Genomic DNA, 27,693 nt, shown 5'->3' with positions numbered 1-27,693 from the left:
TGATGTCCTGGAGCTCAGATGATTGACCTCCAACAACCACAACCATCTTCCTTTGCGCTAGGTACGACTCCAACCAGCAGAGAGTTTTCCCCCTGATTCCCATTGACTTCAGTTTAGCTAGGGCTCCTTGATGCCATACGTGGTCAAATGCTGCCTTGATGTCAAGGACAGTCACCCTCACCTCACCTCTTGAGTTCAGCTCTTTTGTCCATGTTTGAACCAAGGCTCTAATGAGGTCAGGAGCTGGGTGGCGCTCGCGGAACCCATACTGAGCGTCACTGCGCAGGTTATTGCTTAGCAAGTGCCGCTTGATGGCACTGTTGATGACACTTTCCATCACTTTACTGATGATTGAGAGTAGACTGATGGGCGGTAATTGGCCCAGTTGGTCTTGTCCTACCTTTTGTGAACAGGACATACCTGGGCAATTTTCCACATTGCAGGGTAAATGCCAGTGTTGTAGCTGTACTGGAACAGCTTGGCTAGGGGCGCGGCAAGTGCTGGAGCACAGGTCTTCAGTACTAATGGCGGAATATTGTCAGGGCCCATAGCCTTTGCAGTATCCAGTGCCTTCTGTCGTTTCTTGTTATTTATTTATTTAGAGATACAGCATTGAAACAGGCCCTTTGGCCCACCGAGTCTGTGCCGACCATCAACCACCCATTTATACTAATCCTACATTAATCCCATATTCCTACCACATCCCCACCTTCCCTCAATTCCCCTACCACCTACCTATACTAGGGGCAATTGCTAATGGCCGATTTACCTATCAACCTGCAAGTCTTTGGCTGTGGGAGGAAACCGGAGCACCCGGCGAAAACCCACGCAGTCACAGGGAGAACTTGCGAACTCCGCACAGCCAGTACCCAGAATTGAACCCGGGTCGCTGGAGCTGTGAGGCTGTGGTGCTAACCAGTGCGCCACTGTGCTGCCCTATCACGCGGAGTGAATCGAATTGGCTGAAGTCTAGCATCTGTGATGCTGGGGACTTTAGGAGGAGGCTGAGATGAATCATCAACTCGACAATTCTGGCTGAAGATCGTTGCAAATGCCATCTTTTGCACTGTTGTGCTGGGCACCCCAATCATTGAGGATGGGGATATTTGTGGAGCCACCTCCTCCAGGTAGTTGTTTAATTGTCCACTCCTATTCTTGGCAGGATGTGGCAGGACTGCAGAGCTTAGATCAGATCCGTTGGCTATGGGATCGCTTAGCTCTGTCTATCGCGTGCTGCTTACGCAGTTTGGCACACAGACAGTCCTGTGTTGTAGCTTCACCAGGTTGACACCTCATTTTGAGGTATGCCTGGTGCTGCTCCTGGCATGCCCTCCTGCACTCTTCATTGAACCAGGGTTGGTCTCCTAGCTTGATGGTAATGGTAGAGTGGGGAATATGCCGGGCCATGAGGTTACAGATTGTGGTTGAGTACAATTCTGCTGCTGCTGATGGCCCACAGCGCCTCTTGGGTGCCTAGTTTTACATTGCTAGATCTATTCAAAATCTATCCCATTTAGCACAGTAGTAGTGCCACACCATACAATGGTGGGTACCCTCAATGTGAAGGCGGGACTTAGTCTCCACAAGGACTGTGCGGTGGTCACTCCTACCAATACTGTCATGGACAGATGCATCTGCAGCAGGCAGATTGGTGAGGACGAGGTCAAGTATGTTTTTTCCTTCATATTGGTTTCCTCACCACCTGCCCCGTACCCCATTTAGCAGCTATATCCTTTAGGGCTCCGTCAGTAGTGATGCTACCGAGCCACTCTTGGTGATGGACATTGAAGTCCCCCACCCAGAGTACATTTTGTGCCCTTGCCACCATCACTGCTTCCTCCAAGTACTGTTCAACATAGAGGAGTAATGATTCATCAGCTGAGGGAGGGTGGTAGGTGGTAATCAGCAGGAGGTTTCCTTGTCCATGTTTGACCTGATGTCATGAGACTTCAAGGGGTCCGAAATTGGTGTTGAGGACTCCCAGGGCAACTCCCTCCCTACTGTAGACCACTGTCCCGCCACCTCTGCTGGGTCTGTCCTGCCGGTGGGACAGGACATACCCAGGGATAGTGATTGCTGTGTCTGGGACATTGTATGGTCTGATTCCGTGAGTATGACTATGTCAGGCTGTTGCTTGACTAGTCTGTGGGACAGCTCTCCCAACTTTGGCACAAGCCCCCAGATGTTAGTAAGGAGGACTTTGCAGGGTCGACAGGGCTGGGTTTGCCTTTGTCGATGCTGTGTGGTCCGTCCGTTTTCATTCTTTTTTATTGACTTCGTAGTGGTTAGATGCAACTGAGTGGCTTGCTAGGCCATTTCAGAGGGCATTTAAGAGTCACCCATGTTGCTGTGGGTCTGGAGTCACATGTAGGCCAGACCAGGTAAGGAAAGCTGATTTCCTTCCCTAAAGGAGATTAGTGAACCATCCAGTTTACTTTTGAAATCATTCATCGTCTCCACTTCTACCACCCTGTAGGCAGCGCGTTCCAGTTCATTAGTTCTTCCACCCTTTCTTTAACAAGGGGGCTACTTTCCAATCCTCTGGCACCTCCTATGTCTTGGGAAGATTGGAAGGTTATCGCAAGCCCTTCCGCTATCTCCCCCACTTCCTTAGCAACTTGGGATGCAATTCGAACCAGGCGACTTATCCACTCTAAGTATAGCCAGCTTTTCCATTACATCCTGTCCATGAATTTTCACCCCATCTATTACCTCTACCATCTTTGCTTCTACTGATATTTTGTACCGATATGTATCCATGCAAATTGTTGTTGATGCACGAAAAAAAACTTGAGTCTGATAGGCCATTGCAACTGACAAGTTATGCTCCTATTGTAATGTTTCTCTTTCTATATTTTTTATTTCTATAATAAAACTTGAATTTTCTAGCGCCTTTAATGTATTAAACCATCCCAAGGCGCTTCACAGAGCCATTATAAAACAAGATATGACACCAAGTCACATAAGGAGATATCAGCACAGATGACCAAAAGCTCGGTCGACGAGTTAGATTTTAAGGAGCACCCCAAAGGAGGAAAGCAAAGTAAAGAAGCAGCGAGTTTTAGGGAGGGCCCAGGCAACTGAAGCCATGGACACTAATGGTGGAACAGTTAAATTCAGGGATGCTCAAGAGGCCAGAATTAGAGGAGTGCAGATATCTCGGAGGATTGTAGGCTAGCTAACAAGTAAGCCATCAAGCATGTTTTTCCTGATTTATATGTCTGAAAAAAATAGCTGTTATCTGGTTGTTTTGTTTTGACTGAATAAGCATGATTATAGTGCAGATTTTTCATTTGTATTTCTTGACATTAATGCAGCAACAGTGCCCTGTCATGTATACTCTCCCCTTCAGTCTCCTTTTCAACTTTCATCACCCATTGTCAACGTCCAAATAAATATTTTTTCTATGTTAGTCTTCCAGAAAATATATCTAGGAAATAGTCTCTGATTAGCTTTATGCTGATTAAATTCTCAAATGATGGTATCTGGTGTACATGTGAACTGGCGGGCTTGTTGGTGTTTAGTCAAACTATACAGGTAATCTCCACTTGTGAAAACCTAACATAAATAATAAAGGGGTAACTGATGTTGCAGAATGAAAGTGGAGAAAGGAAAAAGGAGGATAAAATTAATGTCAGTGAATAGACTGGCATTTGGCAACTGAGTTAGTGGATATAATATTGAAAATTATCAGCATTAGGAAATGTGATACTCCCATTAGTTAAAATTATAACTGTTATGTGTTATAAATGAATGGATAATTTCTGGAGATAATCCTTCACTAATCTACTGGTTGCACCATAATAGATCAATCCCTGCCTACTTATGAAAATGTTGTCTCCTGCTTTCTAAAATTGTGTTGTAGAGGATTATTTGCTGATAAAGGAGCCATTTAGAATGTCTATCATAAGTGTTGAAGTAATGCTGTAATGAAGGCTCCATTTTCTAAACTGAGTGACCAGAAATAGCATTATATTAAATCTAATATGTTATGTGTTGCAGTGCCTGTCTTCTGTTGCCACTGCCTTGCAGTCTGGCTTTCTTCCATACTGTGAACCTGTATACCAGCGATGTGTAAATCTAGTCCAAAAGACGCTTTCCCAAGCCATGGCAAGTATTTTAATGCTACAAATTGTCTCAGAAAAACAGTAGTTATATAAATACAAGATAGTCACTAATAATCACCATGGGGGAGGTGGTGGCATAGTGGTAATGTCACTGAACTAGCAATCCAGAGGCCCAGACTAATGCCCTGGGGACATTGGTTCCAGTCCCACCCCAGCAGCTGAATTTAATAAAAAGCTGGAATTGAAAGCTAGTCTCAGTAATGGTGCCATGAAACTATCATTGATTGTTATTAAAAACCCACCTGCTTCACTAATGTCCTTTAGGGAAGGAAATCTGCTGTCCTTACCTGGTCTGGCCTACATGCGACTCCAGACCCACAGCAATGTGGTTGACTCTTAACTGCCCTCTGAAATGGCCTGGCAAGCCACTCAGTTGTCAAGGACAGTTTGGGGTGGGCAACAAATGCTGGCCTTGCCAGTAATGCATATATCCCATGAAAAGAATTTTAAAAATCCAACATGGAATTCAGGAGGAATTTCTTTACCAAATGAGTGATTAGAATGTTGAACTTGCTACCACAAGGAATTGTTGAGGTGAATAGTATAAGATTCATTTAAGGGGAAGCTAGGTATACACATGAGGGACAAACAATTAGGACGTTATGTTAATGGGGTTTGATGAAGAGGGGTGGGAGGAGCTTTGTGTTGAGCATTTCGCCAGTTGAGTCAATTGGGCTAAATAGCCTGTTTCTGTGCTGTAAATTCTATGTAAAATTATAATGACATTTTTACCACATTTAATTAAGTCAATTTGATCATCATTCTATGAACTAGTTAATTTACTCGACATCCACTAATGTTGATTTTGAATGAGTGTTGCTTACCATGCTTAGCTGCACTTTAATAGTTGCAGTCATGAAGTATTGGGCCCCCTTTTTAATTTTAACATTGGCTCTGATTTGAACTGGGGATATCCTTTTTTCGTTTTTTTTTTGAATTTAAGAAGCCTTAATGAAGATCTGTGTGTCATAGTACACCACACCACCAAGGTTGGAAGGAGTAGAAGAGAAAACTAGGTCAATGGAATAATGATTTCTGACGCAACTTAGATGTTCATGATAGTCAGAGTGCACATAGTATTTTCAGAGTAATATCTATTATTGTGATCCAAATTATTTTGTTGTCTTGATGTGTACTTATGTCATTGTTTCTTGTATTACAGTTGCATGGTTCTCAACCTGACCAGTGTGAGGCCCCAGATAAAGATTTTATGATTGTGGCACTTGATTTACTGAGTGGTTTGGCCGAAGGCCTTGGAGGAAGTATTGAACAGCTGGTAGCACGGAGCAATATTTTATCGTTAATGTACCAATGCATGCAGGTAAGTAAATGTTCCATTAAAACTTAACTCTTTTCCCAACTCCCAAAAAGAAACCAAAACAATGAATTGTTTTTAATTACAGGATAAGATGCCAGAAGTACGACAGAGTTCATTTGCCTTGTTGGGTGATTTAACAAAGGCTTGTTTTCAGCATGTGAAACCTTGCATTGGTATGTAATGTCATCTTTGTTCACTTGTCTGTTTTTCTATTTGGGTAATGTGAAGTTCACAGCTGAGAAAATAAGTTACAGAAAACATGTTTTGTTGTACATATAATGGCATTGTTTTAATTGGCCTTTGATTATGACTTCAGCTTTGTTTCTCCTTTTTACAGCTGATTTCATGCCAGTTCTTGGAACTAATCTGAACCCCGAGTTTATTTCAGTGTGTAATAATGCCACTTGGGCAATTGGAGAGATCTCCATTCAGATGGGTTAGTATTTGATGTGTACACATCGAGCTGTGAACTCGGTAAGAAATATACATTTAGAACTAGAGGTGTTTACAGCACAAAAGGAGGCTATTTGACCCTTTCTATCTGTGGTGATTCTTTGATCGAGGAATCCAAAGCTAATCCTCTTGTCCTGTCATCTTTGCTTTAATCTTGTATTTTCCTCTGCTTCATGTGTTTATTCACTTGTTCCTTCACAGATGCACTAGTCTTTACTACTATTCACTGTGGTAAAACATTCCATGCTGTAACAGCTCTGATGCAGCCATTCTGTTCATAAAGTTTCTCCTAATCCCCTTTCCTCATTTTAAACAAAGATTTTAAATTGATGACCCTGCATTACTGATTTCTCCAACCAGTAATAGCTTTTCCCTTTTCACTCAAATCAAAGACTTCATAATTTTCAACAAAAAATATTAATTTTTTTCTTGGCCTATCCTGCTCCAGCGTAAATGGTCCCAGTATATCCTCTATAACCTAATTTCTAGTCCTTGGTGGCATCCTGGTGAAGCTATACTGGGTAAAGTCGAAAGTGGTTATGTACCTGTGCTAGTAATCAGGAAACACGAGTGGCCTTGGATATTCCTCAACATTGATTTTAGTCCAGTAAAGTCGTGGATAAGGAAACTCGCTGATTATCACCTACCACCATCCCTCAGCTGATGAATCAGTACTGTTCCATGTTGAAGATCACTTGGAGGAAGTAACAAGGGTACAAAGAATACTCTGGGCTGTCTAGGCTTCAATATCCTTCACCACTTGGTAGTATCACCACTGATCAATTTGGTTGAGTCCCATACAGCATAGCTACCAGACTGGGCTTCTGGCAGATGATGAGAACCGAAACAAGGGAATAACCTACTTGTCCATGTGTTCACAATCTACCTGTTGCAGATTTGTCAAGGACAACAATGGAAGAAGTTTCCACTACATGGCTCTTGTGGAGACCAAGTCCCATCTTCACGCTGACGGCACCCATCATGTCATGTGGAACTACTAGTGTGTTAATTGGGATAGATTAAGAACAGATCTAGCAACTTGCACTGGGTATCCATGAACTGCTGTGGGCCATTAGCAGCAGCAGAATTGTATACCACCACAATCTATAATCTCATTGCCAAGCACATCCCTCATTCCTCCATCATCAAACCAGATAGTCGACACTGATTGTAGAAGAGAATGCAGAGAGAAACACCAGGTGTTCCTGAAAATGAGGTGCTAACCTGGTGAGGCAACAACATAGGACTACGTGCGCGTTGAGCAGAAAGGGCAGGGTGCTGTAGACAGAGTTAAACAATCCCACAACCAATGGATCAGATCAAAGCTCTGCAACCCTGTCAAATCCATTTGTGAATAGTGGTTTATAGTTAAACAACTAACAGGAGGAGGGGGCTCCATGAACCTTCCCATCCTCAGAGATTGCAGAGCTCATCTTCTGAATACAAAAGACTAGGCTGCAGACTTTGCAGCCATCTTTCAGCCAGAAGTGCCAATTGGATGATCCTTCCGAGATCCCCGCAACGTTTTCCTGTTTTCAACCAGTTCACTTCATGCTGTGTGATAATCCAGAAACAGCTGAGTACACTGGACGCTTTAGTGTTATAAATTTGTCCTTCAGAAGTAGCAGTACTCATAGCTGTAGTGGACAGCTTCGCTACAACACTAGAATCTACCCGACATTAGGGAAAATTGCCCAGTATATCTTGTCCACAAAAAGGGCAATCCAACCCAGCCTACTGCCAATCGACAACAAATTGATAAAGGGAGTCCTCAACAATGGTTTTAACTGATGCTTACTACTGACCAGAAACTCAGCTAGAACAGCGACATAAATACTGTGACTAATAGAGCAGGTCATAGGCTGACTATTGTACAGTATGTGGCTCACCACCTGACTCCTCATAGCCTCTGCACCACCTGCAAGGCACAAGTTGGTGAGAAGCTTGATGGTATAGTGTCCACTTGCCGGGATGGGTGCAGCTGCAACAATACCCCAGTCTGACACCAAAGCAAAGTAAACCATTTGATTGGCACCTCGCACGCAAGGGTAAACATTGACCCTCTCCAATGACAGCATACTGCAGCCACAGTGTATTCTATTTACAGAATGCGCCACAGCAAGTTGCCAAGGGTTCATTGACAGCTCCTCTTAAAAGCACGCCCTTCACCTAAAATGAAAAGTGCAGCAGATACAGAGGAACATTATCAGCTCCAAGTCACAGCATACTGACTTGGACATATTTCACTATTCCTTTAGTGTTCCTGGGTCAAAATCTTGGAACTCCCTACCTAACGGCATAATGGGTGGTACTATCACCACCAACGGTTCAAGAAGGCCCACCACCATCACCACAAGGGATGAGCAGTAAATGTCAGCCTTACCAACAGCTTTCATATCCTGAATAATGATTTTAAAAAGAACTCTAGATTTACTGTTTTTTCCTCTATACTGGCATACCCAAAACTGTACACATTACTTTTAACTCTGAGCCACAGGCAAATTGGCATAGGATTAAACTGATCAGAGAGTTGAATTCATGGCTCAATGTGTGGGAGACAGGTTTTGATGCCTGTTACACTGAAACCAGTACTGGGAAAAGAGGGATAGAAACAGAAAATACTGGAAATACACAACAGGTGAGTCAGCATCTGTGGAGAGAGGGGAGTTAACATTTCAGGTCGATGCCCTTTCATTAGAGTTGGGGAAAGTTAGAGATGTAATAGGTTTTAAAAACTGCAACAACAACTTATATTTATTTGGACCTTTAACATAATAAAATGTCCTAAGGCCCTTTATAGGAGCATGATAAAACAAAGTACGACACTGAGCCACCATGGAGATATTGGGTCAGGTGACCAAAAGCTTGGTCAAAGAGGTAGGTTTTAAGTAGTGTATTAAAGGAGGAAAGTGAGTTGGAGAGACGGCGAGGCATAGAGGGGGTTGTCCAGAGCTTGGGGCCTAGGCAACTGAAGGTGCAGCAACGATTGCTGGAGCGATTAAAATCAGGGATGCACAAGAGACCAGAATTAGAGGAGCACAGATTATCTTGGAGGGTTGTGGGGCTGAAGGAGATTACAGCAATAGGAAGGGGTGAGACTATGGAGGGATTTGAAAACAAGGATGAGAATTTTAAAATTAAGATGTTGCTTGACCATGAGCAACTGTAGGTCAGCAAGCACAATGGTGATAGGGGAATTGGACTTGATGCAAGACCCAGGCAGCAGAGTTTTGGATGACCTCTAGTTTACAGAGAGTAGAATGTGGGAGACCAGCCAGGAGTGCATTGGAATAGTTAAGTCTAGACTTAACGAAGGCATGAATGAGAGTTTCAGCAGCAGATGAGCTGAGACGGGGGTGGGGGAAGTCGGGTGATATTAGAGGTGGAAGTAGGTGGCCTTAGTGAAAACACGAATATGACGTCGGAAGCTCATCGCAGGGTCAAATGTGACACCAAGGTTGCGAACAGACTGACTTAATCTCAGACTGTTGCCAGGGAGAGGAAGGGATCGGTAGCTAGGTAGTAGAAGGTTAAGATCCTCCCTGACCAACATCATTGCCGCCTTTGAGGAACTAGGTAAATAGGTTTGATCTAATAGCCATAACAGAGACGTGATTGCAAAGGTTACAAAGGTTGAGAGCTAAATATTCCAGGATACTTGACTTTTACAACACATTGGCAAAATGGAAAAGGGGTGGGGAAGGCAATTGTGGGGTAGCCCTAATAATAAAGAACGATGTAAGGACAGTTGTGAGGAAGGATCTTGGCCCGGAAGATGAGGAAGTAGAATCAATAGGGGTGGGGGCGAAGAAATAACAAGGGAGCAGAAAACGCTGGTGGGATTAGCTTATACCCACTACCTGAGTAGCTATCCAGTGATCATAAAATGTTACCTGGATATTTTGTACCAGGAGGCGGTCACACCCCTTTAGGATAGGGTCTTCTAATTTGATCAGTGGTCAGGGACAGGAGAGTATGGCTGCAGCTGAGGCAGTTAAGGGGACCCAAAGGGCAGGAGTGCAGAAGCCTCAGCCTTTGCAATTGTCCAACAGGTTTGAGGTTCTTCCAGCTTGTTTGGATGAGAGTGGGGGCTGCAGGGTGGATGAGCAACCTCACCATGGTACATGAAGCCATTCAAGTGGAAGAAGAAAAAAGGAATGTAGTGGTAGTAGGGGACAGTATAGTTAGGGGGATTGATACTGTTCTCTGCAGCAAAGAGCGAGAGTCCAGACGGCGCTGTTGCCTCTCAAGTGCCAGGGTTCGGGACATCTGCTCAGGACTGGAGAGGAACTTACAGTTGGAGGAGGAGGATCCAGTAGTTGAGGTCCGTGTACGTACCAGTGACATAGGCAGGATAACGAAAGAGGTTCTGCATGGTCAGTATGAGGAATGAGGCACCAAATTAAGAAGCAGAACTTCAAAGGTAATAATCTCTGGATTATTACCTGAGCCACGTGCAAATTGGCATAGAGCAAATAAGATTAGAGAAATTAATGCATGGCTCAAAGATGTGTGGTGTAGAAGTGGGTTCTGGTTTGTGGGGCACTGGCCCCAGTACTGGCGAAAGTGTTGGCTGTACCTTTGGGACGCTCTACACCTGAAGTGTGTTGGGGGTGTTCTAGCAAGCCGCATAACTAGGAAAGTAGAGAGGGTTTTAAACCGAATAGTAGGGAGAAGGGATCAAATTTGTGAAGATATGGTAAATCAAGGAGTAGAGACAAGGCAAGAGTGTAAGGTATTGATACGGGAAATGATTGACGGGAAGGGACTGAGCATACAAATCTAAGAGTAAATCAACAGATAAGGCTAGAGGTGACAAAACTAAAGGCTCTGTATCTGAATGCAAGTAGCATTCGAAACAAAACAGATGAACTGAGAGTACAAATAGAAATAAATGTGATCTGATAGCCATTACAGAGACATTGCTGCAGGACGAAATAGATTGGGGCCTGAATGTTGAAGGGTACATTTAAGGACAGGAAGCTAGGAAAAGGTGGAGGGGTAGCTCTGTTAATTAATGATGGTATTCACGCAATAGAGAGGGATGACCTAAGTTCAGGAAACCAGGATGTAGAAGCAGTTTGGGTTGAGATGAGAAATCATAAAGGCAAGACGTCACTTGTGGGAATGGTGTACCTAACATTAACCACACTGTAGGACGGGGTATAAAGGAAGAAATAATGGCAGCTTGTCAGAAAGGTACAGCGATAATTATGGGGTATTTAACAGACATGTAGACTGTAAAATTCAGATGGGCAGAGGTAGTCTAGATGCGGAGTACATAGATTTTTTTCGGGATAATTTCTTGGATCAATACGTTCAGGAGCCAACCAGAGAGCAGGCTATACTAGACCTGGTGTTGTGCAACAAGATAGGATTAATTAATGACCACCTGGTTAAGGCGCCCCTAGGTAGCAGCCATCAAAATATGTTTGAATTTTACATTCAGTTTGAGGGAGAGAAGAGTGGGTCCAAGACTAGTATTTTAAACTTAAATAAGGGTAATTATGAGGGCATGAAAGCAGGGCTAGCTAAAGTAAACTGCAAATGAGGTTAAGGGATAGGTCAATAGAGGTGCAGTGGCAGACATTTAAGGGGATATTACAGAATACACAGAATAGATACATTTCAACGAGAAAGAAAAATTCCAAGGGTAGGACCCACCATCCGTGGTTAACTAAAACAGTTAAAGATCGTATCAAACTTAAAGAAAAGGCCTATAATTGTGCGAAGATGGGAGGCAGGTCAGAAGATTGGACAGAATATGAAAACAGCAAAGAATGACTAAAAGATTGATAAAATTAGAGTATGAGAGAAAGCTAGCTAGAAATGTAAAGACATAGTAAGAGTTTCTATAGATATTTTAAAAAGAAAAGAGTCAACAAAGTGAGCGTTGGTCTTATAGAAAGTGAGTCTGGGGAATTAATAATGGATAATCAGGAAATGGCAGATGAACGGAACAGATATTTTGCATCAGTCTTCACGATTGAGAATACAAGTAACATCCCAGTATTAGCTCTAAGTCAGGAATTGGAAGGGAGGGGAGGAACTCAAGAAAATTACAGTCCCAGGGACGTGGTACTGAGCAAATTGTTGGAGCTGCGGGCTGACAAGTCCCCGGGTCCTGATGGACTTCATCCTAGGGTCTTAAAAGAAGTGGCTAGTGAGGTAGTTGATGCGTTCGTTTTAATTTTCGAAAATTCCCTAGATTCGGGGAAGGTTCCGTTAGATTGGAAAATAGCAAATGTAACTCCTTTATTTAAAAAGGGAGGAAGACAGAAAATAGGAAACCTCATAAGATTGAGAGGGCTTGACAGGGTAGATGCCTTGAGAGGCCCTGGCTGAAGAGTCGAATACTTGCGGGCACTATCTCAGGATAAGGGGTCAGCAATTTAGGACTGATAAGAAATTTCTTCGAGTGTTGTGCGCAGCAAATTCCAGGTCATTACTACCCGCTGCTTAAAAAAGTGCTTTCACATATTCCCCCTGCATCTTTTGCCCAAAACTTTCAATTTGTGTCCCCTATTCCTTGTGCCATTTATTAATGGGAACAGTTTTTCCTTGTCGAACTTATTTAAGCCTGTCATATTCTTGTACACGTCTATTAAATCTCTCCTCAATCTCCTTTGTTCTGAGGAGAACAAATCCATCTTTTCCAACCTAACCTTGTAACTAAAATCCTCCATCCCTGGAACCATTCTGGTAAATATCTGCATTCTCTCAAGGATCCTCACGTCCTTACTGAAGCGTGGTGATCAGAATTGGATGCAGTACTTCAGTTGGGGCCTAACCAGAGCTTTATAAATATTCAGCATAACCTCCCTGCTTTTGTACTCAATGCCTCTATTTATGAAGCCCAAGATCCCATGTGCTTTATTAACTACTCTCTCAATATGTCCTGCCACCTTCAAAGATCTATGCACATGCACCCCCAGGTCCCTCTGTTCCTGCACACACTTCAGAATTGTGCCATTAAGTGTATATTGCCCCTCACTATTCCTTCTGCCAAAATGCATCATCTCACACTTGTCAGTATTAAACTCCATCTGCCACACCTCTGCCCATTCTGCTAACTTATCTATGTCCTGTTGCAGGCAGTTCATATCATCCTCACTGCCGCACCTCCAAGTTTGGTATCGTCAGCAAATTTTGATATACTCTGTATTCCAAGATCCAAGTCATTTATAGAACACAAAAAGTGCGGTTGGCCCAGCACTGACCGTACAGTCATTTTCAAAAAAAGATATATAGAATCCTCTAGATCGCTACATGTATGTTCACATAATGATCTTGTGTCAAACTGATGCTCGACCAATGAATTATAAAGTGGTCTAGTGGATCAGTTATTGTAAAAGTATACTGAGTAGGATGTTTAAATACTTTGGTATTTTATTGCAGCTCCTTGCTGCTTTCTATGTATTTATATGTTGTAGAACTTTATTTTGAAGAAGCTTTATGCTTTGTCGTCTTCACTAATTGAAAAATATATTTTCCTTCACTTCCTCCATGGAGGAAAAAGTGAGGAAGCAAAATTCCACCCAACTTTGCTTTTTTCCATTCATAAGTATAGCTTGTATTTACATCTGATGTCGCAGAACAAGTGTGTGGAATTTTAAAACTTAACGGCTGAAGGATCATCTTTAGTTGGTAAACTCTTCAATCTACTAATTTTATTTTTTCATAGGGATTGAAATGCAGCCTTACGTTCCAATGGTCTTGCACCAGCTGGTGGATATCATTAATAGACCTAACACACCAAAAACATTACTGGAAAACACAGGTAACTCAAATAGTGACTGTTCAATTTGTTGAGTATTGTTTTAATTAGGAATGTGTGTAATATATTTGAAGTGGCTAAAAACATATTAAACTGCATAAGTAATAAAGTTGCGTGTTAACAATTGACAAGACAATGTTGACCTGTTTGAACTAATTCTGAATAGGTGCTTTACAGTCACATTTTGATTTTAGTTTTTAGGTCGGGCTGCTGGTTCTAGACAACTGTTATAAAAGGATGTATCGGGGTTGCTCTGTTAAGGGACTCTTAGAATCTATTCACATTAATGTGAATTAATGTTTAATTTCTGCTGTTTCACTCGGTATTCGTTACATAGTGAAATGAGACTTTACAAGCCTCAAACTTAGAAATACTGAACAAGCTTCAGATATTGTGTTACGAAAACTACAAAACGTCAATTGTCTAAATGTTTGACTTAAAAAGAAGTTGGTCTTGGAAGTGAAATTTAGTAAAATAGAAATACATCGGACTGTCATTGCTTTATTTTGAGGCTTGTAAGTGTGTGATAATTGGAACAAGCTTGTGGATTTACTGTCAGATGCATGGTCTGTTTGATCAGAATAAAATAAAATTACCTTAAGAAACTGTTGATGGCAAGCAAATCAGTTTTTAAAAAACTATGCAAATTATATTTAGTGTTTAGCAATGAACCTATTGGAATGTGTATAAAAAGCACAAGTCAGGAGTGTGATGGGATACTCTCCACTTGCCTGGATGAGAGCAGCTCCAACAGCACTCAAGAAGCTCGACACCATCCAGGGCAAAGCTGCCCGCTTGATTGGCTCCCCATTCATCACCTTAAGCATTCACTCCCCCGGCAGTCAGTGGCAGCAGTGTGTACCATCTACAGGATGGACTGCAGAAACTCGCCAAGCCTCCTTCAACAGCGCCTTCCAGATCTGCAGCCTCCACCACAAGGGCAGCAGAGGCATGGGAACACCACCACCTGCAAATTCCCCTCCAAATCTCTCACCATCCTGACTTGGAAATATTTAGCTGTTCTTTCACTGTTGCTGGGTCTATAAGATCTATAATATTTTGTCTGACACAGATATGATATAAAATTGGCATATTGGAATGCAGTTTGCTTCATTTAAAGAATCCTGAGGGGGGGTTGTTCATTGCCTTCCCTAAGTAACATTACTTATTTGAAAATATTGTCTGCATCAGTACAGCTGATAGCCCAAAATACTGCAGCACTGCTTTATTTTAATTATGCTCCCTTACACTTTTGAGTTTTTGTTGTCCAAACATATCAGAACTCAAGGGCCTGGAAATTGCTAGATTATCCTGCTTATTCTGGTCAGCAACTCAGACTATCACTGAAGCAGCCATATGTACTCTCACTTCTATCAGATTTTATTTTGTGTGCTGTGATATGTATGTATTAAATACAAGGAACAATCTGTACTCAAATGTAATTGGCACATATATCTAATTCTCCATACAGTTTAAAGTATTCGAATAGTTAGAAGACTATTTAAAAAGAAAAATTTGCATTTTATATAGCACCTTTCACGACATCAGGGCAGGTGCCAAAGCGCTTTACACTCATTTAAGTGGTTTTGAAGTGCAGTTACTGCTGTAATGTACTTAATCTCTTTGCATTTGTTTTGTACAGAACTTGCATCTGACATGGAGTTCTTTTGACTCCTTTAGCATTTATCTTTTGACAGCTTCTTTGGTGAATGAGTACCTAGAATAAGGATATTAATGTTTATAAGCTTGTTCCTCTTTCTCAGCATTTAAATACTGTTTAGGTTCTTCAAATGTAGATGCAGGTGTGCAGTAAGACATTGCACAGCAGCAATAAATGTGAACAAAATGTTGCACTTTTAATGAAGGATGACTGATCAGCTGTCCCTTTACTAAATATACTGTATTGTGTCAGGTTGAATAATTATTTCCCCCAAAACATTTTGTGTAAACCTTTTGTCTTAATGTAAAAATGAAATTTGGCATTTTATTTAATTTGTAAAATGTAGCAACACTTTCCCATTGTGTGTTCTATGTATAAGCTGTCAGTGCTTTCCTAGTTCAATTCTAAACTCCCAGAATTTCTTAAACACGCACCAAGTACAATTCCTAATTGGTCCTAACCCAGCTCCTGAGCAAGTTTTAAAATATCGCGATACGCTTTGGCAGTCTTGTTGCTTAGCTAAACCAAAATAGTGCAAATGCTGGAAATCTGAGATAAAAACAGAAAATGCTGGAAATATTCAGCAGAACAGGCACATCTGTGGAAAGAGGAACAGAGTTAACGTTTCAGATGAACCTGTTGCATCTCCTAACTTTTTCCAGTTCTGACAAAAAATCATCAACCTGAAACATTAACTGTTGTTTTGCTCTCCACAGATTCTACCTGACCTACTGAGTATTTCCAGCATTTTTGGGGGGTTGTTTCTGCTTTTTTTTTTTACAAGTCTATCCCTTATAGACCGAATCTAATTCAAACTTTGTTTCTGATGAATTAGATTACAAAATTTTAAATATATTCTCAGGAATCTTTTTTGAGGGAGGTGTTGCAATAAAAATTCAATCTCATGAAAGCTAGTTTCTGTACTTAGTGAGATTTTTCAACAACCATGGGCTTTTTGTAAAAATATTGATAATTTAAGCAATTTGGTTACAAAGTAAAGAACAGTTTTGTGCTGAATGCACTAATATTCAAATTGAAAATTTATTTTGTGTGCGACTTGCAAGAAATTTCATATCAATTGGCGTACCTTGTGCAGATTGATCAGTATATCCTTACACTGAACTTTACTTTTGAATGAACATTCATCTGCTTTTCTGCATGTCTCATCAAATTGTTCATGAATGCTTGTTTTAATGAGAATGTTGCATAGTTTGTGTCTCTTGAACATAGGTCTCCCTCCTCTGCTTTATATGAATCTGCTGGATTTTTGTAGTGTCCTTGTAGTTAGCTTGGAGTAATCCTTAAACCATTATTTTTACTTTCTGAATGATAACCTTTTGTGAGTTTAAAGAGGAACACTTCTAAAACACTTCTATATTCCCATACATAGTCTTGAGTTTTGCAATTATCTCAGTAGATATTCCAAGGCATTTTGAAAAGAACACGAGCTATTTGAATAATAAGAACGTCTAGTTTCAAATGTTTTTGCTGCTTTGAGGAAAATTGTTAATTTTCTTTCTCCCGTTTGTAAACAATGGATCTTCTTGTAGTCTATGCAGCTGTTTTAAAGGTTTTAAAATTTTATTCCCTTCCATTTCAAGGATGTCAATTTATTTTCAAAAATGTTCCTTATTAATTACTAACCTAATATAAGCAAACACAATAATTGTAATCCATACTAATTTTGATTTCTGATGACAGATAAAATGGCATTTTTACTTATAATGTCGAAGTTCAAAATTATATGCTCGTTCATTGCTGAATAAGCAACTGTAATTGCTTCTCTATTTTCCCAACTTGGCTCAGATTGAGTTTAGTGCGCATTCGCATGCAAGATGAGGGCAAGATTTCATTGGGGATGGGGCAGGGGTGGCATTATACTGTTACTTTTGCATTAACAGTGATTTTGCGTGTAAGTGCTAATATAAAAATAAAAGTATAATGCAGGAGACTACTGAGGCCCCTTCTAGGAATCTGTTCCATACTGGTTTATGTTTGCAGAATGCAGTATAACTGCAGCTTCATAGTGAAGAGAGTTTGAAATTTGACAGTAACATTAAAAGATTTTTTTCCTAAATAATAAAGCTCTAATTTGCATACATTGAAAGAAATCTATTTGTCAAAACAGTTAATCAATTGGGAGGGGAGTTATGTTTGATATTTTAGGTGGACATATTTTTGTTTAGTTGGGAGAGTTAGTTTAAAATTCAGGTGTGCTTTGGGAGTGTTCCCTCTTTTAACGTGTTTTTTTGTTTTTTTTTTTAAAGATTGCACCATAACTTCTGCCTCCCTTCAATGGGTGGTGGTTAATCTAATAATCAACACAAAAAGATGATCTTAATTTTGTTATCATACACAGATTCTGTTGATTTCTGTTTCTGAGTTATTTGTTGTTTTTTCTTTATTTTTCTCCTCCCCCCTCATTTGCTCATGTCTTGGTTGGCGTTTGGTGGTGTATAACCGTGATTGCGTTACCGTAGCAATAACAATTGGTCGTCTTGGTTACGTTTGTCCTCAAGAGGTGGCCCCCATGCTACAGCAGTTTATAAGACCCTGGTGTGTATTATTCAATCTTTATTTAATTCATTTTCCTCTTCACTCTCTTTCTCTATCTCTTTCTCACTTATAGCAATAGTTTTCAGTTGATTGCAAATTCACAATCCTTAACCATTGCCAACCATGTGACTAATCTTGTCCTATCAGGTTTGTGATTTTTCAGTAGCACCGTTATGTGTATATTTTTATTTTATGTTGTGGCTAACAACTAACTGATGCATGGGATAAGATTGTCACATGCTTGCTGTGTTGAGAAGCTTGATTATGAACGTAAAAGCATTAAAGAAATTTTCACCAGAATGATAAATTGCATGCAGAAATCTTTTTTGAAAAAGTAATAAAATACGGAACTTTAAACTTCAGTTGGCTATGAGAAACATGTTCTGAAATTATTAATTTTTAAGGTCAAGCATTTAGCTTGCAAACTGTGGAAGTCTTTTGTTGTATTCGGCTTGTATGAATACCAGCTTGTGTTCCACCTTGTTGTATATTCAGTCATTTGTCTTTCATGTGCTGCTTCTTAAAATTGAATGGCTAAAGTAAACCTGTATTACTTGAAAAACTTCTGACAAAGGATGGCATTGTTGCAATGATGGGTTAATTGAAGTACTCTTTAAAATGGTCTTTGTTTTAAAGTGTTTGATGGAATAATCAAGTCTCTCAGAATGCACGAATGAAGACCTTCGACCCAATAGCATAGTTCAATTTTGAGTTTGGCCCTGAATATTAACTGACTTTAAGTAATACTTGATTATGTTTGACTTAGAAATGAAAATGGAAACAATTGCAACTTTTTCATAGAACTGAAAATATTGTAATCGCATTGATTTATTGCTCATAGCAAAGCTTGAGAGACCAGATTATTGGTGGACATGAAACATATTAAGTTGTCCCGTTTAAGTCAAACTTTAAACTTTAATTGTGTTACTGTTGTCAGATTTGCAAAGCAGGCAATCAAACAGCTAAATTGACTGCAACATATATTCCATTAAATACTATAAATAGATTTGTTGTGTGCAGTGCTTTAGTGCATTATAACCAGTCTCTGTACATAACCCCTGTTTATACATGACCTTTTTAACACTATTGAACAGGTGTACTTCCCTGCGAAACATAAGGGATAATGAAGAGAAAGATTCTGCTTTCCGTGGCATTTGCAGTATGATTGGTGTCAATCCAGGAGGAGTTGTACAGGTGATAAGTTGAGACTAGTTAATTTGCTAGCTTTTTAGTAATGATGTTTGTGATGAAGTGATTAAAAATGACAGTCAGAACTGCTTCCATTGCATCTGATTTCCTGAAATCATGGCTCCTTCCTTGAACAAATGCTTCCTAAAATCTTCAGTATAAATGATAACATAGACCCCACTTCCTCAAATTTATGAAGATTTAAACTTTTCATTATATTTTGCCAGCAATTTGCTGAGAGCTGAATAATGTGAGTGTACTTTAACATTGTTTTGCTCATAGCTGTAGTGTCTTTTGGTTTCTGTTCAAAGATCTTTTCTGTATCTGTGGAGAAATGTTTCTGTTTTGTGCGAAAGATACTTGACTGGCACAGCCTAGCATATCCAGGTGCCATCACCCAACCTAAATATTGGGGTTCTTATTGGCCTAATACTTAATATTTTTTCATTTGAGATCTTTCAATAAAAATGTTCGGGGAGCAGGGAGAGTACATTGCCTTAATTTTAGAAAAGCTCAAGTTCAAATGTTTTACACAACTTTGTGCAATTACAACCAAGCTGATTATTGTCAGTTTTTCACTGGATTGCTTTTAGCTTGATGTAGGTGGTCATTAACCCATCCAATCAAGGTATATGAAAATCCAAATATGCTGTCCTCATGAGCAGAAATAATCACTTGACCTGTTCAGATTGAGTGCTTTACTGCAGTGGTGGTGGAAACAATGAATGGAACATGTGACAAACTGGACAACAAGTAGTGTTTCCAAGATGAACTTTACTGGTGGCACAATGCAGAAAATGAGGTTTACGTTCTTTGATGCTTCAAGATTACCAATAGCAGAGGCAAAAGCCAAACCATCATTGTCAAAGAAGTTTAATAGGCAAAAATGTCCAGTAAAACAAAAGGACTACATGGAAAGAGTGGCAAGAACTAACCTTCAATACAATAGGAAAATGAGTACAACTACACAGCACGGCAGGGTACCCAAATATCTTATGACCTGAAATAGCACAGCTGGGTTCCAGCTCCGAGATGAGGACAACAATATCTCTATCAATCTGTTGCTGACACCAGTAAGTGATCTAAATTTTATTGTCATCTGCCTTTTATGGTTACAAAAAGTAATATCGGCATAACAGTACCCAGTTTTCTAATGTACATGACAAAAATATTTGACACGGTCTTTTAAGTGCTTGTATAATGCTGTATATCCATAATTATTTGTCTTGCTTGCAATAAGCATGAAAGGTAGCTTCCAGTAGTCTTATTGCTTAAATATCTGTAGTTAATGCATAGTCAAAAGTTGAATACTGAGTGCTATTTTCTATGTTTCCACAGATAGCATCATCAGCATTTTCAAGAAAGGTGCATTGGAAGTTGGAATACTTTGATTAGTCTCTTATCTTCCTGCCTCCAAAACCTGGAGTCGAGACTTTAGTTGTGACTGCTGTGAAACAGGAGAGGGAGGATCAGAAGCCACAGCTTTCCCTGGATTGCAAACTTTAAAACCTCATACAAACTGTAACACTGGAGGCAGAGACACAGTTCGCAGACACTGGCACTGCAATGTCCCCAACCATTAGATGAGGCCATTTATCCGCTTCACAGGAAGTGCAAAATGTTGACACTCTGCATTGAAATGCACTCTGGAATGTCGTGACATGCATAAAAGACATCCAGTGCCACATTGGACCTTGGTGTTTTTCAGGCGTCCCGGGCAGCCACTTAGGCCCCTTTCACATGCTAATGGAGACCTGATGCTTGTTTTGGGTTCCATCTAAAATGCCCTAAATTGGGCGGCACAGTGGTTAGCACCGCAGCCTCTCAGCTCCAGCGACCCAGGTTCAGTTCTGGATATTGCCTGTGCGGAGTTTGCAAGTTCTCCCTGTGACTGCGTGGGTTTCTGTTGGGTGCTCTGGTTTCCTCCCACAGCCAAAGACTTGCAGGTTGATAGGTAAATTGACCATTGTAAATTGCCCCTAGTGTAGGTAGGAGAATGGTGGGGATGTGGTAGGGAATATGGGGTTAATGTAGGATTAGTATAAAATGGGTGGTTGTTGGTCAGCACAGATTCGGTGGGCCGAAGGGCCTGTTTCAGTGCTGTATCTCTAAATAAATAAATGGATGGATTCAGGTTTTCCAGGCGTGGAGGCAGCCTTGAAACCAGCTGCCATTGAAAGTAAACTTAAATATTTTTACCAAAATACTGTGGAGCTAAGAGGAGGAGGAGTGTACCTCCCAGATCCGCAGCACTCCTGACTGCTATGATTGGCCTCCTCCTTGCAATCCTGGAAAGGCAAGTGCCCTGAAATTCAAGTGCTTCAAGAGGCAAGCTGCCTGTGAAGACTCGACAGGTGCTGACAGTTCACCTACCTTATTTAATTAAGGTCAGACACCCCATTTTGTGATTACCTCGAGCTTCCATTAGTGTATGCAACACCAGAAATGGGCCCAGATGAATTTCTTTCCCATTAGGTTTTGTTTGTAATAAATTCAGTTTTTGAAATGCACATTTTGTTCTAGGATCACTCAAAACAATGTAGAAGTATAAGATTATGAAAATATAGGAAGGATGTGATTGCAATGGAGAGGGTGCAGAGGAGATTCACCAGGATGTTGCCAGGGCTGGAGCATTTCAGTTAGGAAGAGACTGGATAGGCTAGGTTGTTTTCCTTGGAGCGGAGAAGGCTGAGGGGGGACCTGATTGAGGTATACAAAATTATGAGGGGCATTGATAGGAAGAAACTTTTTCCCTTAGCGTAGAGGTCAATAACTAGGGGGCATGGATTTAAGGTAAGGGACAGGAGGTTTAGAGGGGAGTTGAGGAAAAATTTCACCCAGAGGGTTGTTGGAATCTGAAACGCACTGCCTGAAGGGGTGGTAGAGGCAGGAACACTCAAGACATTTAAGAAGTATTTAGATGAGCACTTGAAACGCCATAACATACGGGGCTACGGGCCAACTGCAGGGAAGGGGGATTAGTTTTTGACGGGTGCTTGATGGTCAGCGCAGGCGCGTTGGGACGAGGGGCCTGTTTCTGTGCTGTAAAACTCTGACCCTAAAATTGATCATGTAAGAGTGCACATCAGGGATGTTGCTCAGAAAGCTTTTTTTTCAATTCTTGGGTTGAGGGTCTCATGGATAAGGCCAGCATTTATTGCCATCTTTAGTTACCAGTGAGAAGGTATTGGTGGGCTGCTTTGAACCTCTGCAGTCCATGTGATGAAAATGCTCCCATAATGCTATTCAATGCTGTTAGGTAGTGAGTTCAAGGATTTTGATCCAGTCATAAGGAACAGTGATGTATGTTCAATTCAGGATGATGTGATTTGGAGGTGATGGTGTTCCATGCAGCTGTTGCTCTTGTTTTTCTAGTTGGAGAAATTTACTGGTTGGGAGGTGCTGCAGTGCATCTGTAGATGGTACACTGGTTGTGGAGGTGGTAGATGCTTAGGCTGGCAGATGAAGTGTCAATCAAGTGGCTGCATTGTCTTAGATGATGAGTTTCTTGAGTGATGCAGCTTGGTGTCATCTGTGTGCATGTGGGAACTGATGCTGTGCTTTCAAATGAGGCTGCCAAGGGGCAGCATGTAGATGACAAAGAGGAGAGGGCACAGGATAGATCCTTGGGAAATATCAGAGGTTACAGTGAGAGTAGGAAGAGAAGCAAATGCACGTGTTCCTGTGGCTATGTTGAGATAAATAGGAATGTAACCAGGTGAGAGCAGTCTCACCCAGCTGGATGATGGTGGAGAAGTGTTGGAGGAGAATGAGGTGATGAACTGTGCCAAAGGCCGCTGACAGGTTGAAATGGATCTTCCCAAACATCTTTTAATATGCATGACGCTATCCATCTAAATCAGGGGCTTTATCCTCTCTAAGTTGGTCTAGTTTATCAATAATCTCCCTGCTTTTTATCCTAAAAGTTTTGATATCCATTTTGATCATGTCTTGTCATGTCCAGCATGTTGGTGTCCCTGATAAGTACCAAGGCAAAGTAATTTAATATTTCTGCCATTTCACTGCCATTGCCTGTGTTTATTGTGTATCCCTATCCTGACTTTTCTTTTGTTATTTGTGTTTCTGTAGAATGCACTTTTTTATCTTCCTTGATTTAATTTTGTGATTTCTCTTTGCCTTATTTTTTTTAACTTTTTTTCCTAATCTTTTTGTATTCCCTTTCTGTCATTATCTCCCTTGTCTTTTCAATTTTGCCCTTTTTTAATTTCATGCATGGTGTGCCAATACTGGCTAGTTCTTTTTAATGGGATGTATTTCACAACTTTATTGATCACTTTTTCAAATATTGCCTACTGCTGTTCTATTTCCATGTTTGTCAGCCATTTGTGTTCCAGTTTATTTTCCCTAGTTCCAATCCCTTAAAATCAGCCTTTTTCCAATTTATTACTTTGGCCGTACATGCTTCTGGATCTATATCTGAAACCTATTATGTTGTGATCACTGTTGCCTAAATGTTCTCCTACACTTCTCTTGTCCTGTGTGGCTGGTTTTGTTGAGTAAAACTGAAAATTATATGAAAATTGGATAGACCAATAATTAACTTGATATACTTGTCCACTTGTGCTTAATGTTCATTATCGAGTTAAACTCATTTGGGGAAAATGCATGGGAGGGGTAAATCTGTGAAAAGAAGCTTTATTGCCTAAAGTGCTATTTTCTGCGTGGAAATAATTCACCATTAAAATTACAAACTCAAATGGTGCCCAGTATTTTCAATAGGAGTAATAGTAGTTAGGAAATAAGTAGCATTTGTACAAAGAGTACAGACCTCCTCCTTAGTTCCTCAGTATTCCAATGGTGAGAAATGAGATCAAATTGTGACTTTCGTGCTGTGCATCCGCAAACCCATTTGGTTCCCGATTTTGTATTTCTGGTGTAATGGTTAACTAAATCCTGTTTGAAATGTGCTTTTATTCAGGTCTGTCAGTAACATCAATGTTGTTTAACCAACTATCAGAAGGATAACTTTTTTTTGAAAAGTACAAGAACTTTAAGGCAGAAAAATTGAGTACTGATCTCCAGATAGCTTTGATTTCTATTAGCATCTCTTTTGAGACTTCATACAAGTCTGCTTGCTTATCTTAAGCATTTTATATCAGAATTCATTTTTTCCCCCATTTCAGGACTTCATTTTTTTCTGTGATGCAGTAGCATCTTGGATTAATCCAAAGGATGACCTTCGAGATATGTTCTACAAGGTAACAAATTCCTTTCAATCGTGTTCCTGGGAATTGCTTCTTTTGGTGGCTTTAGAGAGAGAATAAGCACAGGAATGATCATTTCATTTTTTTAAATGTCTGGTGTGACTTGTCTACCTATTACATTTTTTTATTTCAATATATAAGAATGCTGACATTCACTGAGGAGAAATTACATATTTTAATAGTTTTTCTCATTTGGCTTCGAAATCGAATGTAACAGCAGATTTTTCAGTCAGAAAAGCTTATCCTAAAAGCTTGTAGAAGCAGTCAAGACTATCTTAACGTAATCATGTGTAAACCTGTTGGAGCATGCTGTAGACATTAAAGTTGATGATCCCACAGCTGTGTACCGTCAGATGAGTAAACTAGTTTGTGATCCTTGATAGGTTAATCAAATATTTGTGTGGTATTCACAACTTTCTGAAAATGTCAATTTTCATCCAGAGGTTTCTACAGCAGTGATCTTGTTTGTTTTTCTCTAATTTGTTCATGGGGTATGGGTTTTGCTGGCAAGACCAACATTTTATTGCACTTGAGGTTGTGATGGTGAGCCACCCTCTTGAACAAATGCAGTCCTATGGTGTAGATACACACCCACTGTGCTGTTGGGTAGCGAGTTCCAGGATTTTGACCCAGTGATGATGAAGGCATGGCGATATATTTCCAAGTCACTGTGACTTGGGGAACTTGCAGGAGGTGGTCCCCATGCGCCTGCTGTCCTTATTCTTCTAAGCGGTAGAAGTCATGGGTTTGGAAGTTCCTGTTGAAGCCTTGGCGAGTTGATGCTGTGCATCTTGTAGCTGGTACACATGGCAGCTACAGTGCACCAGTGGTGAACGGTAAATGTTTAAGATGGTTAATGGGGTGCCAGTCAAGAAGGATACTTTTTCCTGGATGGCATCAAGCGGCTTGAGTGTTGGAGCTGTGCTCATGCAGGTAAGTAGATGTTAGAAAGACTATGGCACAAGTCAGGAGGTGAATTACTTGCCATAGAATATCCAGCCCATGACCTACTCTTGTAGCTAAGTATTTATATAGCTCATCCAGTTAAGTTTCTGCTCAGTGGTGACCCCCCCCAGGATGTTGATGGGGGAATTTAGTGATGGTAATGACATTGAATGTCAAGGGGAGGTAGTTAGAATCCCCCTTGTTGGAGATGGTCATTGCCCACCTCTTGTGTGGCATTAATCAACCCCAGCCTAAATGTTGTCCAGGTCTTGCTACATGCAGGGCATGGACTGTTCTATTATTTGAGGAGTTGTGAATGGAACTGAACACTCTGCAATCATCAGCAAACATTGCCACTTCTGACATGATGGAAGGCAGGTCATGGATGACGCAGCTGAAGATAGTTGGGCCTAACACAGTACGCTTAGGAACACCAGCAGCAATATTCTGTGGCTGAGATAATTTGGCCTTCAAGCACAACCATCTTATTTTGTGTTAGGTATGTCTCCAGCCAGTGGAGAGTTTTCCTCCTCATTCCCATTGACTTCTTTTACTCGGGCTCCTTGATGCCACACTTGGTCAGAGGTTGCTTTGATGGCAAGGGCAGTCACACTCACTTCTGGAATTCAGCTTTTATCCATGTTCAAAGCTTGGCTGTAATGAGGCCTGGAGCCGAGTGGTCCTGGTGGAACCCAAACTCAGCATTGGCGAGTAAGTGGCGCTTAATAGCAAGGTCGCTGGCTCCTTCCATCACTTTGCTACTGATTGAAAGAATACTGATGGGGCAGCAATTGGCCAGATTGGATTTGCCCTGCTTTTGGTAGACAGGACATACCAGGGCAATTTTTCACTTTGTCGGGTAGATGCTAATGTTGTAGCTGTACTTGAACAACTTGGCTAGAGGAGCTCAAGTCTTCACTGCATCCAGGATGTTGTTGTAGCACCTAGTTTTTGCTCTATCCATTGCTTCTTTTGGTGGCTTTAGAGAGAGAATAAATACAAGAATGACGAGCATTTCATTTTTTTAAATGTCTGATATGACTTGATGTCTACATATTTTTAATAATTTTTCTCATTGGCTTAGCAATCCATTGTAACAGCAGATTTTTCAGAAAAGTTTACTCGAAACAGCTTGTAGATGCAGTCAAGACAGTCTTCAAGTAATCATGTGTAAACCTGTTGGAGCATGCCATGGACATTAAAGTTGATGACCCCAAAGTTGTATAGTGTCCAGATGAGTAAACCCATCTTGATCTCATGTGGAGTGAATCAAATTGACTGAAGACTAGCACCTGCAATGCTGGGGACCTCAGGAGGTGGCCCCAGTGGATCATCTACTCGGCGCTTCTGGTTGAAGATGGTTGCAAATGCCTTGTCTTTTGCACTTGCTGGGCTCCACCATCATTGAGGATGGGGATGTTCGTACTGCTGCTTCCTCCTGTTAGTTGTTCATTTGTCCACCATTCACAACTGGCTGTAGCAGGATTGCAGAGTTTTTTTTGTTCTGATCCATTAGTTCTGTCTATAGCATGCTGCTTCTGATTAGCATACATGTAGTCCGGTGTTGTAGCTTCACCAGGTTGGCACTTCATTTTTAGGATGCCTGGTGCTGCTCCCGGCACGCTCTCCTACACTCTTTGTTAGAATCATAGAAGGTTTACGGCACAGAAAGAGGCCACTTGGCCCATCGTGTCTGTGCCAGCCAAAAAACATTCCACCCATTCTAATCCCACCTTCCAGCATTTGGTCCTTAGCCCTGCAGATTATGTCACTTGAGGTGCATATCCAGACTTCTTTTGAATGAGTTAAGGGTTTCTGTGCAACTTTCAGGTAGTGAATTCCAGACCCCCACCACCCTCTGCGTGAAAAAAATATTCCTCATCTCCCCTCTAATCTTTCTACCAATCACTTTAAATCTATGCCGTCTAGTCACTGACCTCTCTACTAAGGTAAGTAGGCCCTTCACCTCCAGTCTATCCAGGCCCTTTGAAATGTACAACATTTTGATCAGATCTCCCCTCAGCCTTCTCTGTTCCAAGGAGAACAACCCCAGCCTATCCAATCTTTCCTCATCGCTGCATTTTTCCAGTCCCAGCAACGTCCTCGTAAATCTCCTCTGTACCCTCTCTAGTGTAATGACATCCTTTCTATAATGAGATGATCAGAACTGCACGCAGTACTCGAGTTGTGGCCTAACCAATGGTTTATACAGTTCCAGCATAACCTCCCTGCTCTTAAATTCTATAACTCGACTAATAAAGGAAAGGATTCCATATGCTGCCTTAACCACCTTTTCGACCTGTCCTGCTACCTTCAGGGATCTATGGACATTCACTCCAAAGTCCCTCACCTTCCTCTACAACTCTCTGTATTTTCCTTTTAATCGTGTTTTCCTTTGCCTTGTTTGACCTCCCCAAATGCATCACCTTACACTTCTCCAGGTT

General features: G+C 41.0%; 1 protein-coding gene across 3 annotated transcripts in view; it reads left to right on the top strand.

Moving 5' to 3' along the window:
- Nucleotides 1-27,693, top strand: part of tnpo1 (transportin 1) — a 206,288-nt gene that overhangs the window by 166,123 nt on the left and 12,472 nt on the right. For all 3 annotated transcript variants that reach the window (XM_068029557.1, XM_068029559.1, XM_068029558.1), the window contains exons 16-23: nucleotides 4,003-4,110; nucleotides 5,290-5,448; nucleotides 5,531-5,618; nucleotides 5,783-5,881; nucleotides 13,583-13,678; nucleotides 17,816-17,891; nucleotides 18,986-19,085; nucleotides 24,224-24,298. In XM_068029557.1, coding sequence (XP_067885658.1) covers nucleotides 4,003-4,110; nucleotides 5,290-5,448; nucleotides 5,531-5,618; nucleotides 5,783-5,881; nucleotides 13,583-13,678; nucleotides 17,816-17,891; nucleotides 18,986-19,085; nucleotides 24,224-24,298 — 801 coding nt within the window. The remainder of the gene's footprint in view (nucleotides 1-4,002; nucleotides 4,111-5,289; nucleotides 5,449-5,530; nucleotides 5,619-5,782; nucleotides 5,882-13,582; nucleotides 13,679-17,815; nucleotides 17,892-18,985; nucleotides 19,086-24,223; nucleotides 24,299-27,693) is intronic.

The sequence above is a fragment of the Heterodontus francisci genome, chromosome 4 (assembly GCF_036365525.1).
Source record: "Heterodontus francisci isolate sHetFra1 chromosome 4, sHetFra1.hap1, whole genome shotgun sequence".
In the NCBI taxonomy this organism is placed as follows: Eukaryota; Metazoa; Chordata; class Chondrichthyes; order Heterodontiformes; family Heterodontidae; genus Heterodontus; species Heterodontus francisci.
Note: the sequence above shows the minus strand (reverse complement) of the source record. Positions and strands in the feature narration are given on the sequence as shown.